This window comes from Ursus arctos, unplaced genomic scaffold (assembly GCF_023065955.2).
Source record: "Ursus arctos isolate Adak ecotype North America unplaced genomic scaffold, UrsArc2.0 scaffold_27, whole genome shotgun sequence".
NCBI classification, from domain to species: domain Eukaryota; kingdom Metazoa; phylum Chordata; class Mammalia; order Carnivora; family Ursidae; genus Ursus; species Ursus arctos.
In genome coordinates, this window is record NW_026622952.1 from 4,674,800 (window position 1) to 4,690,009 (window position 15,210).

The 15,210-nt window shown below is 33.4% G+C and overlaps 1 protein-coding gene across 1 annotated transcript in view; it reads left to right on the plus strand.

The window, feature by feature from the left end:
* Positions 1–15,210, plus strand: part of LOC130541838 (disintegrin and metalloproteinase domain-containing protein 18-like) — a 220,725-nt gene that overhangs the window by 190,045 nt on the left and 15,470 nt on the right. The window contains exon 21 of the mRNA XM_057303392.1: positions 2,824–2,938. Coding sequence (XP_057159375.1) covers positions 2,824–2,938 — 115 coding nt within the window. The remainder of the gene's footprint in view (positions 1–2,823; positions 2,939–15,210) is intronic.

The window sequence follows — 15,210 nt, forward strand, 5'->3', positions numbered from 1 at the left end:
GCTTCTCCCTCTGCCTCTCCCCCTGCTTGTGCTCTCTTTCTCTCTGTCAAATAAATAAATAAAATCTTTAAAAAAAGGAAGAAAAAGAAAATTATACAGAGGTATGCTCCTTACAAGTTAACGTCAGATATTACTCTCTCAAGTTACATAAAAATGAAATGTGGAGTTACAAAGGTTACAATAATACAGCTTTTAGACTAGTAAATTTTTTTAATCTATTAGCTTCTTATCATGTAGAAAATAGAAAGTAAAGTTACAATTGTTACAATAATTTTAGCTTTTAAAAATCCACATGTATTTACCTTTATTGAGATCTTTATATCTCCATGTAACTTTAAATTATAATATACAGCCCTTTCAAATCACTCTGCCAGACTCTTTTGACCATTTCTTGCAAGGCTGCTATAGCAATAATGAATTCCCTTAACTCTTACTTATTTGGGAATTATTTAATTTCTCCCTTACATTTGAAGAACACATTTGCCAAATATAGGATTCTTGGTTGACAATTTTTGTTTTTTGTCTTTCTTCCTTTCTTTCTTTCTTTCTTTCTTTCTTTCTTTCTTTTTCCTATCTCTTTTCTTTTCCTTTCTTTTCTTCTTCTTTTTTTTTTTTCTATTAGCACTTTGACTATATCAGCCATCTGCCTGCTGGTTTCCAAAGTTTCTCATGAGAAAGCTGCTGATAATTTTATGTAGGATCTCTCATATGTAACAAGTTACTTCCCTTGCTGCTGTCTAAATTCTCTCTCTGCTTTTGACTTTTAAAGTTGGATTATAATATGTATCAGTGTGAGTCATTTTAAGTTCATCTTACTTGAAGTTTGTGAGCTTCTAGATGTTTATATTCATGTTATTCATTGACTTTGGGAAGTTTTCAGTAATTAGTTCTTCATATATTCTCTCTTCTGAAATGCAAAAGGGAGTTCTTCGAGTTTAAAAATAGATACTAACAACATGAAAACATGTAAAAGTATAAAAGTCACTGTAAAAATTATAATATATTCAAATTCAGAATACACTAATATTGTCATATTAGCATGTAAATCACTTTAAACTCTGGTATAAAAATTAAGAGACAGAAGTTTTAAAATTAGGGCACTGAGTGGTTCAGTAGGTTTAGTGTCTGCCTTTGGCTCAGGTCACGATCTCAGGGTCCTGGGATCAAAAAGGAGCCTGCTTCTCCCTCTCTCTCTGCCCTTCCTCCCTGCTCATGCTCTCTAAATAAATAAATAGGTAAATAAACAAATCTTTAAAAGAAAAATATTAAAATTAACTAGATACAAAAATGTGTTAATGAATATACCATATAAAATGACAGAAATTATAACATCAATTATACAAAATGTGGGGGAAGGAGAAATTAAAGTGTAGAATACTTGTCCAAGGTCATATTATGTTGTTATCAGCCTTAAAATAAACTATTCTATCTACAAAATATTTTGGGTAAGCTTCATGATAGCCACAAATAAAAAACCTGTAGTAGACACACTAAAGAGAAAGAGAAAGTAACCAAAGAATAAAAGTATTTTTTAAAAAATCACATCACAAAGAAGAACAGCAAGAGAGGAAAAACAAAGCAAAGAAACTACCAGAAAATAAGGAACACTTAAAGGCAATAGTAAATCCTTGCTAATCCATAATTACCTTAAATATAAATTAATTGAAGTTTTATTTAAAAAAACAACATCAAATGATATACTGTCTACTATGATTTACTTTACTTTTAAGGACACAAATAGGCTGAATATGGAGGAATGGAAAGAGATTTTCCATGCAAATGATAACGAAAAGATGGTAGTGTGGCTGCACTTAGAGAAAATATACTTTAAGCAAAATTGTCAAAAAATACAAGAAGGTCACTATATAATGATAAAAGAGTCAATTCATCAAAAGAATATAAAAATTGTAATGGACATGCACCTGAATTCCAAACATTTAAATATATAAAAGAAATGTTAACAAAACTGAAGCGAAAAATAGACAGTGATACAGTAGTAGGAAGGAAACAAGGAAAATTTTTAGTGGTGGAGAGTGGAACTTAATTAGTGGGTGAAAACTCTTAGTTTCATGCATTTTAATTGTTTGAGTTTTACAAAATTGTATTTACTTGTTTTACTTTAAAATGAAAATTAATACTGAACTGTTAAATGTAAAAGCACAATAACATGTAAACTCCATAGATGTAAACCACCAGAATTGCAAGTTTATTATAAAACCTTATTTTATTGTCCATTTTTAATATTTTGTGCATCTATTTTATTTTGTTTTGGAAAATGTGTTCACTTAAAAATGAAATACAAATAACTGGTCACTAAAGTAAAATTTCAAAAAGAGAATTAGGATAAGAAATTAAAGTGGCCAAGTCAATTGATGTTAATTTTATTACAATATTTTGTATAGAAATTAAAGTTTAGGTGTAGAAAATGCAGAAGTTGTGATAGCAAACGTTTACAAAATAACTAAATGAGACATTTTTGAGAAATTCTAAATTCACCCAATATTGTACTCTTCTGTGAATACAATGGCCATAATTTATTGAATCCTATTTATTAAAAATGATTGGGGAAAGGCAAAGTACTTATCAAAAACAGTTAATATGTAGAGGTCATAAATATACTATCATGAAGGGTCACGTAGGTAGTGATTTTGTCATTGACCATTATGTTGTAAAAATTTTCACTACTTTTTCTAGCATTTCTCATACAGTATTAGTAAACTTTGAAAAATAGTGATTTTATTCTTTTGAATACATACATACATAAGATATAAAACTAACATGATTTATAGTAATTATGTGGCTTTTTTTGTTTGTTTGTTTCAGATATGTAATAATTTGGGTAATTGTCATTGCTTTCCTGGCTATAGGCCTCCATATTGTGAATTCCAGATTGGTTCACCAGGGGGAAGTATTGATGATGGAAATGTTCAGAAATCTGGTGAGTAGAAATTAAACTTTTAAAATAAAATAGATGCTCCTTTATGGAATACTTAAAGAACTATAATGCTGAGTCAAATCTTACTTGATCACCTGAGTAATTAAAAGAGTTATCTTGGATAGTGGCTTTAATTAAATTAGCATTACACAATATTTGTAATGAGATTTTCTCAGATACTTAGTTTTCATCAACTTAGTTAAATAAGGTAGAAGACAGTCCTCAGGTTTTAATAAATGTCAAAGCAAGAAATAAGATGATGAACTTAATGAATAAATAATACATGTTCTTTGCTCCACCAATAAACTGCCCCTCTTCTCTCTCTTCTTGTGCCTCCACATTCCCTGATACACAACAATATTTAAGTTAGGCCAGTTAATAACCCTACAGTGGCCTCTAAGTGCACAAGGGAAAGGGAAGGTCTCATGCCTCTGACTTTAAATCAAAAGATCCAAATGATTAAGTTTAGTAAAGAAGGCATATTGCAAGCCAAGACAGGCCTAAAGCTAGGCCTCTTGCACCAAGAGAATGCCAAGTTGAGAATGCAAAGTTTTTGAAGAAAATTAAAAGTGCTAATCCATAAACATACAAATAAAAAAGGAAAATAAGCTTACTGCTGATATGGAGAAAGTTTTAGTAGTCTGGATAGAAGATTAAACCAGCCAGAACATTCCTTTAAGTCAAAGCCCAAACCAGAGCAAGGCCCTAATTCTCTTCAATTCTACAAATGCCGAGAGGTGAAGAAGCTGAAGAAGAAAAGTTTGAAAGTAGTACAGGTTGGTTCATGATGTTTAAGGAAAAAAGCCATCTCCATAATATAAAAGTGCAAAGTGAAGCAGGAAGTGCTGATGTAGAAACTGCAGTAAGTTAGCCAGAAGATCTAGCTAAGATAACTAATGAATGTGACTACACTAAACAACCTATTTTCAATCTAGACAAAACAGTCTTCTATTGGAAGAAAATGCTGTCTATGAATTTCATAGCTAGAGAGGAAAAGTCAATGCCTGGCTTCAAAGTTTCAAAGGGCAGGCTAATCTCTCCTGCAGGGGCTTATGCAGCTGGTGACTGAGTTGAAGCCAATGCTCATTTACCATTCTGAAAATCCAAAAAGCCTTAAGAATTATGCTAAATCTACTCTGCGTGTCCTCTATAAATGGAACCGAGAAGTCTGGGTGACAGCACATTTGCTTACAACATGGTTTACTGAATATTTTATACCCACTGTTGAAGCCTGCTGCTGAGAAAAATAGATGCTTTTCAAAATATCATTGCTCATTGACAATGTACCTCGTCCCCCAAGAGCTCTGATGGAGATGTACAATGAGATTAATGTTGTTTTCATGCCTGCTAACAAAACATTCATTCTAAAGCCCCTTAATGAAGGAGTATTTTTTTAAAAGATTTTATTTATTTATTTATTTGACAGAGAGAGAGACAGCCAGTGAGAGAGGTAACACAAGCAGGGGGAGTGGGAGAGGGAGAAGCTGGCTCCCAGCAGAAGACCCCGATGTGGGGCTCGATCCCAGAATGCAGGGATCACACCCTGAGTCGAAGGCAGACGCGTAACTACTGAGCCACCCAGGTGCCCCAGGAGTAATTTTAACTTTCAAGTCCTACTACTTAGGAAATCCATTTCATAAATCTATGGAAGCCATAGATAGTGATTCTGATAGATCTGGGCAAAGGAAATTGAAAATCTTCTGGAAAGGATTCACCATTTTAAATGCAATGAAGAGCATTTGTGATTCATGGGAAGAGGTCAAAATATCAACATTAACAGGAGTTTGGAACAAGTTGATTCCAATCCTTATGGATGATTTTGACTGATTCAAGACTGGTGGAGGGAGTAACTGCAGACATGGTTAAATAGCAAGAAAATTAGATTAGAAGTGGTACGTGAAGATGTGACTAAATCACTGCACTCTCATGATAAAACCAACAGATGAGGAGTTGCTGCTTATGGATGAGCAAAGAAAATGGTTTCTTGAGATAGAATCTACTCCTGGCGGAGGTACTGTGAAAATTGTTGAAATGACAGCAAGGGATTTAGAATATTATGTAAACTTGGTTCATAAAGCAGGGTTTCCTTTTAAGAGGAGGTTTACTATAGGTTAAAAACCTATCAAAGAGCATCACCTGCTACAAAGAAATCATTCATGAAAGGAAGAGTCAATCAATGCCACAAATTTCTTGTCTTATTTTAACAAAATGCCACAGCCATCCCAGCCTTCAGCAACCACTACCCTGATCAGTCAACAGTGGTACATTGAGGTAAAACTCTACACTCATGAAAATATTATGACTTGCTGAAAGCTCAGATGATGCTTAACATTTTTTAGCAATTATATGGTTTTACATCAAGGTATTTACAATGTTTTTGTAATGATAATGCATACTTAATAGACTACAATATACTGCAAACATAACTTTTATACACACTGGGAAACTGGAAGACTAAGTTAACTTGTTTTATTGTGATATTTGCTCTATTGGGTGGTATGGAACTGAAACTGTAATATCTTCTGAGGAATGCCTGTATTGTAATTCCAGAGTAAACATTAGGAAAACAATCAAAATTTTTAGAAAAAAAAAGAATTAAAATTGTACGAGGTGTTAATTTCCACCAATTAATGAAATGAAGTCTAAATAGAGGAAAAAAAGACATTAGACAAATATAATAGCTGAATGTAAATATAAATGTAAAATAATAATAGCTTAACTAAATATTTTTCAAGTAAAAATTCAATTTTTAAAAGCAATTGCTCAGGCTTTCCGGAATACCCAGAACTCAACTCATCTCCCCCCATGGACACAGCAAATCTACAATTACAGATGGACAATTTCCTCTGAAAAAAGATCTGCAAACTAAATAAAGGACTTTCCACAACAAAGAATAAAAGGACCACACTGAGTAGGGTAAGAGAGGCCTAAACATGGTCTTGTTAAAACACACACACACACACACACACACACACACACACACACACACACAAAGAAACCCTGGTGCAAAGTTACCTGATAGAGAGGGATCTCATTAGACAGGCACTTGTTCCACAGGAGGGCGATGTTAATGCCCCATGTAGCCCCTGGGATCTGCACCAGAGATGAGTTCCCAAAAGACTTGGCTTAGAAAAAACCAGTGGGAGTAACATCTGGGAGTCCCAAAGTGCTATAGGAAATGGAGAGTTTCCTCTTGGAGGGCTCATGTGTGGTCTCACTGCAAGACCTGGCAAAAAACAAACAAACAAACAAACAAACAAACAAACAAACAAACAAACCAGTTCAGTTTGCAAAGCACTTAGATTATGTTAGAATTTTCTTGGCTTTCTGGGGACATTGCCTCAAGGAGCAGGGAATAGTTGAGACATTCACCAGAAACAGAAGCATTAGTAGATGCCAGTATTGGATTCTCCACTTAGCCTACTAATACAGGCCGGTGAGTTCAGATGCAGCACCCTCTTGCCATCTTGCTGGGATGGACAAGATTGGCAGGCATGGTACCTTCTGAGTCCTGAAAGTATGGGTGGTTGCTGTGCTCCCCCACTCTCTGGCTGTGATAGGCAAATACTAACAGTTGAGAATTCTTCCGTTCCCTAGCATAAGTCTGCAAGATTAGGCAATTGTGACATTCTCCCACTTCCTGGCTGGGACTAAAGAGTGTGATCATGATCAGTATTCTCCAATTCCCAGACTAAAGCCAGCACATACACAAATGAGGCATTCTCCTGCTGCATTGTTGAAGTCCATGGGCTTGTATATTCAAGACATTTTCCTGGTGCTTTTCTGAAGCTGGTAAGTGTGTTCCACTCCATATACTCTCCAGCTGCCTTGCTAAAGTGAATGGATACACACAATCCACACAGGATACACCACTTGATCTCCTAGCCTGGTGGCCAAGAGGGCTGGCATTCCAGAACTCCATGGGACTAAACAATCAGAAAGAGTTTTTGGCAGACCACCATCTCTGGGATAGTGCACAAACAGTATAATGAAACACAACACGTCTTCCTGTGAAGACGTCTATTTAGTTAGCCTGGAGGTTAGGCCTGAGGGATATCTTCAAGTTTCCCACAAATGTAGAGGCTACATTTTTTTTAATGTATTTTTAAAAAATATTTAAAGAGACAAATCTTTAAATATACTAACTCAAGAAAAGAGAAGAAAATCAAGTAAAATCAGAAATGAAAGAGGAGACATTACAACAGAAACTACAGGCAGAATAGCAAAATTATATATATATATACATATATATATGCACATACATATATATTATGTGTGTGTATATATATGTGTATATATATATATAATTTTTTAAAATTGTATTTATTTTCATGTGGTTATCCAGTTTTCCCTTACATGATATGTTGAGGAGACTATCTTTTCCCCATTGAGTATTCTTGGGTCTCTTGTCAAATATTACTTGACCATATATGCAGGAGTTTATTTCTGGGCTCTTGATTCTGTTCCATTGGTCTACATGTCTATTTTTATGGCAGTACTATAAAGGTTTTGATTACTATAGCTTTGTGGTATAGTTTGAAATCAGAAAATGTGATGCCTCCAGCTTTTGGTCTTTTTCTGGATCACTTTGGCTCTTCAGGGTCTTCTGTGATTCCATACAAACTTTAGAATTGTTTTTTTCTATTTCTGTGGAACTTTGATAGGGATTCCATTGAACCTATGGATGACTTTGAGTAGTATGGACATTTTAACAATTCTTTCAATCCATGAACATGGGATACATTTCCATTTGTTTGTGTCTTCTTCAATTTCTTTCATTAAAGTTTTGTCATTTTCAATGTATAGATCTTTCACCTCTTTGGTTGAAATTATTCCTAAATATTTTAATTTTTTTTATGTTATTGTGAATGGAATTGTTTTTCTTTTATTGTTTTTTCTTCCCTCAGATGTTTTGTTGTACATGTAAGAAACACAATTGTTTTCTGAATGTTGATTTGGTATCATGCAACTTCATTGAATTTGTTAGGTAGATACAATTTTTTGGTAGTGTCTTTAGTATTTTCTAAATATAGGATCATATTAGCTGCAAAAATAATTTTTATTCTTCCTTACTGATTTGGGTACTATTTTTATCTTTATCTTGCCTGATTACTATAAATGGGAATTCCAGTACAATGTTGAACAAGAGTGACACTCTTGTCTTATTTTTCATCTCAGATGAAAATCCTTCAAAATTTTACCATTGAGTATGATATTAGCTGTGGATTTGTATATGGCCTTTATTATGATGGGGTATCATAATAAATTTGTTAAGAGTTTTTATCAGGGAAAGATGCTATATTTTGTCAATGTTTTTTGTGCATTTATTGAGATGATCATATGATTCATATCTTTTTATCTTTCATTCAACTTATGTGGTGTTTCACATTTATTGATTTATATATATTGAATCATCTCAGAGATAAATCCTTTCTCATGATGAATTATATTTTTAATGTGTTGTTGAATTTGGTTTGGTAATATTTTGATTAGAATTTTTGCATCTATGTTTATTACAGATATTTGTCTGTAATTTTCTTTTCTCGTGGTATCCTTTTCTGATTTTGGTATCAAGGTGATGCTGCTCTTGCAGAATGAGTTTGAGAGTGTCTTATCTTCAATTTTTGGAAGTGTTTGAGAAACATTGCTGTTAATCTTTCTTTATATATTCGTTAGCATTCACCAAAAGCAACCTGGTTTGGGGATTTTCTGTCTTGGGAGTTTTTGATTACTGATTCATCTCCATACTCTTATTGGTCTGTTCAGATTTTCTATTTTTCATGTTTCAGTCCTGATAGATTATATGTTTATAGGAATTTATTCATTTCATCTAGGTTATCCAGTTTGTTTGGCTATAATTATTCATAGTAGTCTCTCATGTTTCTTTTCATTTCTGTGGTATCTGTTGTAATGTATCCCCTTACATTTATAATTTTGTTTGATTTCTTTCTCTTTTCTTGAGTTAGTATAAAGGTTTGTCTTTTTTAATATTTTTAAAAGTCAAGTCTTAGCTTCATTGATTTTTTCTGTTGTTGTTCTAGTCTCTATTTCATTTACTTCTGCTTTGATATTGGTTATTTCCTTCCTTCTACTACCTTTGAGCTTAGTTTTTCCCGTAGTTCTATGAGGTATAAAATTAAATAGTTTATTTCCATTTCCTCCTGTTATTAATTTCTAGTTTCATACTTTTGTGATTGGAGAAGATACTTGGTGTGATTAAGGAGCTTTTGTGGACCGTTTGTGGGAATGTAAATTGGGATAGCCACTGTGGGAAACAGTATGGACGTTCTTCAAAAATTTAAAAATAGGAGTACCATAGGATCCAATAATTCCCCTCCTGGGTATTTACCCAAAGAAAATGAAAACAATAGTTCAAAAAGATGTATGCACCTGTATGTTTATTTCAGCATTATTTACAATAGCCAAGATAATGGAAGCCACGTAAGTGTCTGTCTATAGACAAATGTGGTATATACATACAATGGAATATTATTCAGCCATAAAAAGGAATGAAATCTTGCCATTTGCAATGACACAAATGGAGCTACAGAGTATTATGCTAAGTGAAATAAGTCAGTCAGAGAAAGACAAATCCATATGATTTCACTCAAATGTGGAATTTAAGAAACAAAACAAACAAGTAAAGGGTCTTGGGGAAGAGAGGAGGCAGCAAACCAAGAAAGAGACTCTTAACTATGGAGAACAACTGATGGTCACCAGAGGGGAATTGTGGGGGGATGGGTAAAATAGGTGATGGGGATTAAGGAGTGTACTTGCTAAGATGAGCATTGGGTATTGTGTGGAAGTGCTGAATCACTATATTGTACAAATGAAACTAATATCACACTGTATGTTAACTAACTAGAGTTTCAATAAATTTTTTTTAAAAAGACAAATGGATAAGGATGATTTTATTCTTAAACTTGCTAAGACATGTTTTGTGACCTATCATGTGATCTACTTACCCAAGAGAATATGTGCACTAGAAAATAATATGTATTCTGTTGCTTTTGGATGGAAGTTTCTGTATGTGTCTGTTAGGTCCATTTAGTCTGCAGTATGATTCAGGTCAGTTTCCTTGTTGATTATCTGAATGATCTATTTATTGCCGAAAGAAGAGTATTGGGGTCCTCTACTATTATTGTATTGTTTTCTATTTCTCCCTTCATACCTGTTGCTATTCGCTTAATATATTCATTTGTTCTGATGTTGGGTGCATGCATAAATATTTATAATTGCCATATCTTCTTAATTAATTGATCTCCTAGGATTATATAATAACCTTCTATGTTTCTTGCTACTGTTTTTGGCTTAAAGTCTACTTTGTCTGATTTCAGTACAGCTACTTTTGCTCTCTTTTCATTTCCACTTGCATGGAATATCTCTTGCCATCTCCTTACTTTGAATCTATGTATGTCATTGAAGCTGAAGTGAGTCTTTTTTTGGCAGCATACAGTTGAGTTTTATTTTTTATCCATTCAGCCACTCTGTCTTTTATTTATTTGTTATTTTAAAAGATTTATTTATTTGAGAGAGAGAGAGAAAGAAAGCGTGTTAGCAGAGGGAGGGGCAATGGAAGAGGGGGAGAATCTCAAACACTCCCCACTGAGTGTGAAGTCTGACATGGGATTTGATCTCAGGACCCTGAGATCATGATCTGAATGAAAATCAAGAGTCAGACACTTAACCGGCTAAATAACCCAGGTGCTCCACTTTATGCCTTTGAATTGGCCTATCCATTAGCACTAAGAGTAATTATTGATAAATACTAATGTCATCTTATTGTTTTCTGGCTGCTTTACAGTTCTATTTTTCTTTTATTCCTTTTTTGATACCTTCCTTTATATATTGATGCTTTTCTTCTCTTTATCTTTTTTGTTTCTATTGTATTTTTTTCTTTGTGGTTCTCACGAGGTTTACATTATAAAACATAAAACATAAAGTAAAAAATCATAAAACAATATATGTTATTCTGATAACAGTTTAAGCTTGATCATATACAAAACCAATATTCTTTTATTCCCCCTTTTATGTTTTTGATGTCAAAATTTATATCTTTTTATTGTATATCCATTAAAAATTGATGAAACTATAACTATGTTTAATAGTTTCTATCCTTTAACCTTTATTCTAGAGTTAAGTAGTTAGCACATTATTAGGGTATTTTAAATCTGACTACATACTTATCTTTGCCAATGTGCTGTGTATTTTATATGTTTTTATGTTACTAGTAAGCATTCTTTGGTTTCAGCTTGAAGAAAACCTTTCAGCATTTCTTATAAGGCAAATTTAGTGGTGATAAATTCCCTCAGCTTTTGTTTATTAGGGGAAAACCTTTATCACACCTTCAATTCATAAGGACAACTTTGCTGGTTAAAGTATTAGTTGGTAGTTTCTTACTTTTAGTATTTTCAATATGTCATCCCATTCTGTCCTAGCCTGTGAGGTATCTGCTGAGAAACCCATTGATAGCCTATGGGAATTTTCTTGTCTGAGAAATATTTTTTCTCTTGCTTTTAAAATTCTCTCTCTTTGGTTTTAGACAGTTTTGTTATTAATTGTCTTGAAGAACATTTTGGATTGAAATTTTGAGGTGACCTATTTGTTTTATGAACTTGGGTGTCCAGATCTCTCCCCAGGTTTGTGAATTTCTCAGCCATTATTTCTTTAAATAAGCTTTCCATTCCTTTCACCCCCTCTTCTTCTAGAAATCCAATGTGTACATTATATCTTTTCATGTCGTTCCATAACTCCCACAGGCTTTCTTGATTCTTCCTTCTTTTTTTTTTCTTTTTGCACTTCTGATTAAATAATTTCAACTGATCTTTCTTCTAGATCACTCTTTTTCTCTTCAGCTTGTTCAGGTTTGCTGATGAAGCTCTGTATTGAATTCTTTACTATGGTCATTATATACTTCTGCTATGATAGTTCTAGTTTTTCTTTTTTCTTTTTCGTTTTCCTTCTCTTTGTTGAGCTTCTCATCTTGTTCTTTCTTTTTTTTTTTTTTAAGATTTTATTTATTTATTTGACAGAGATAGAGACAGCCAGCGAGAGAGGGAACACAAGCAGGGGGAGTGGGAGAGGAAGAAGCAGGCTCATAGCGGAGGAGCCTGATGTGGGGCTCCATCCCATAACGCTGGGATCACGCCCTGAGCCGAAGGCAGGTGCTTAACCGCTGTGCCACCCAGGCACCCCTCATCTTGTTCTTATACTTATTCCTGGTATCATTAAATTGTTTATCTGTATTCTCTTGTAGCTCTCTGAGTATCTGTAGAGCAGTTACTTTGAATCCTTTGTTGAGCAATTACTCAATTGCCATTCATTTTGGAACAGTTATTGGAGGTTTACTATATTCCTTTGTTGGAGGCATTTCCTGATTCTTCAAGATCCCTGTAGCCTTGCATAGATGTCTATACATTTGCAGATGTGGTCACCTCTTCCAGACTTTATGGACTAATTTTAAAAAGGGAAGATTTTCACCTGTGAATGGGGCACACTTGATCATGCTGTGATCCTGGGTCAAGTGATACAGTGTACTAAATACAGCAGCACACAGTGGCACAGGGTCCAGGGAATGTCTTTTTGGCTCAGGCCACTGGGGTCTATCTTAATCAAGACTTGTATGGTCCTTGTGAGCACCCTATGGAGTCTATAGTCACTGCAAGGGTTGTTTGGGTCCTAAGTGGCACTTCCAGGACCAATAGTTAGGGGCAAGTTTAAGCAGCATTGGTGGCTAGACCAAGTGCTGTGCACACATTTAACTGTAGGGCCCAGCTGCAATTGCCTATGTAATGGTAGAGATCAGTTGGGAGACACACGTGTGATCGGAGCCAGGGTAGGTAGCAAGGACCAATGCCAACTATAGGCTCACGGGAAGTTGTAGTGGCTCTGGTTGTTTGCTCTCATAGCTTCACACTCTATCTCCAGGTATGCGTACTTCAGTGGAGACAGCGATGGGCCTTTGGCTAAGAGGCATACAGGCACACAGCTGGAGGGGCTAAATTCAGGTACACTGATAAAGTATTTGTATTTAAAATATACAAAAAATTATATTAAAGATACATAAAGAATCCCTGAAACAATAAAAAGCAAACAACCCTACAAAAATGGACAAAATATTTGAATTGAAACTTCATCAAAGAAGATATATAGATGACAAATAAACACATGTAAAAATGCCCAACATCATTTTTCATTAGGAAAATGCAAATTAAACTCAAAATTAGATACCATTACATCTCTATAAAAATTGGTTAAATTTAAAGAACTAACCATGGTGTGAAGATAGTGTCCCATATAGTGCTGTTGGGATGTAATATTGAACAGTTTCACAATTTTTTAAGAAGGTAATCATTCACCTACCATATGATTCAGTCATTTCACTATTTACCCAAGAAATAGAAAGCTTATGCAAATACAAAGCTTTATATATAAAAGCTTATAACAGCTTTATTTGTAGTAGGTGAAATCTGGAAATAACCCCAATAGAAATCAGCAGGTGATTGATAAAGTATTGTATATCCAAACAATAGATTACTATTGAACAATAAAAAGGAATGGACTATATAGTTACATGTACCAATGTGGATGAATTTCAACATTACCCTATGTGGAAAAAGCAAGATTAAAAAGAATACTGTCTAACTCTATATTAAATTGTAGAACATGCAAACTAATTTATAGTTAGGGAATGCAGATAGATCAGTGACTGCCTATGTGGGGGAGTGGTAGCATGATAAGATTATGTGGATGATGGATATATTCATTATTTTGACTGAGGTGATGATTTCATGGGTGTATACATATAACGAAAGCTATCAAATCATAAATCTTAAATATGTGCATTTATTATATGTCAGAAATATCTCTAAGATGTTAAGGTAACAAAATTTAAATAAATGAGGATATTCGCACTATTTTGCTGCCAAACCTCAGGCACTAGTTAAACCCATTTTATTTACCTACCAAATAAAAAATTGTAAGAATTTTACACTAAATGGAGAAAAGCCACAGATATCAAACAAAACAGTCTTTAAAATGTTTGCCTAATTGGGGTATATATTTATCAAATCGTATCCATATATACAGTTAAAATATTTGCATTTTATTGTATATAAAGAATAACAATAATAAGAAAAAGAAATACCATATATGTGAAATATCCAAGACTCCCATCCACTGCTAATGGGAATATATTTGTTATAATCATTTAGGAAAATCATTGGAAAATTTACTAATGTTTGAAATAGGCATATGCTATGAAAAACCATTGCTATTCCAAGGACATATATCTGCTGAGAAGTATGTGTACATATGTTGACTAAAAGACATGTAGTAGAATATTCATAGCAGCACTATTCATTATACTCATAATTGCAAATTACCTGAATACCCATAATGGATAGAATGCATCAATGGTGTTTATTTCTATGCAAAGATAAAGCATACAGTGATGTGAATGAACATTTTACAACTATAAACAATGATGTGCGTGAATTCCCAAATTAAGTATGAGTAAAAAAAATAAGTAAAAAAAAATCGACAAAAAAGTATATACAAAATAATTCTACTTACATAAAATTTAAAATCTGTAAAAAAAAAGATTCATGCTCTTAGAGACCAAAGTAGTAATTATCTTTGGAAAGGATAACAACTGGAAGAAATTAGGTTGGGAATTCTGAGGTAGTGGTAATATTATGCTTCCTGAATTTAGTGTTGGTTACACGAATGTGTTTAATTTAGAAAGTTCTTTGAGCTATATAATTATGGCATACATCCATTTCTGTTTACATGTTATACTTCAGCAAAAATTCACTAAATGAATAATAATAATAGAAGAAATCAAGATATTTGTAAACTTTGGAAAGAAATGATGATTAAAGTTGTCCTGAGGATTTTCTTGGATTCTGGCAGGATCTGTTTTGAGAACAGAATAGTTTTTGCTAATTCATTTCTAATATATTTATATATTATTCATTGCTAATATGTTACATTTTTTCTGAATATATAACACTTTAATTTTTAAGTATAAGAAATAACAGAAGATGTTTGTCTTTCTCTGTATTTCATTAAGCATTATACTCTCTAGTTCCATCCATATAATTGCAAATGGCAAGATTTCATTCTGTTTATGGCTGAATAATAGTCCATGCAAATATATATATATGAATATACCACATCTCTCTTTTCTTTTCTTTTTTTTCTTTTTCAAGTTTTTTATTTGAATTCCAGTTAGTTAACGTTCAGTGTAATATTAGTTTCAGGGGCACACATTC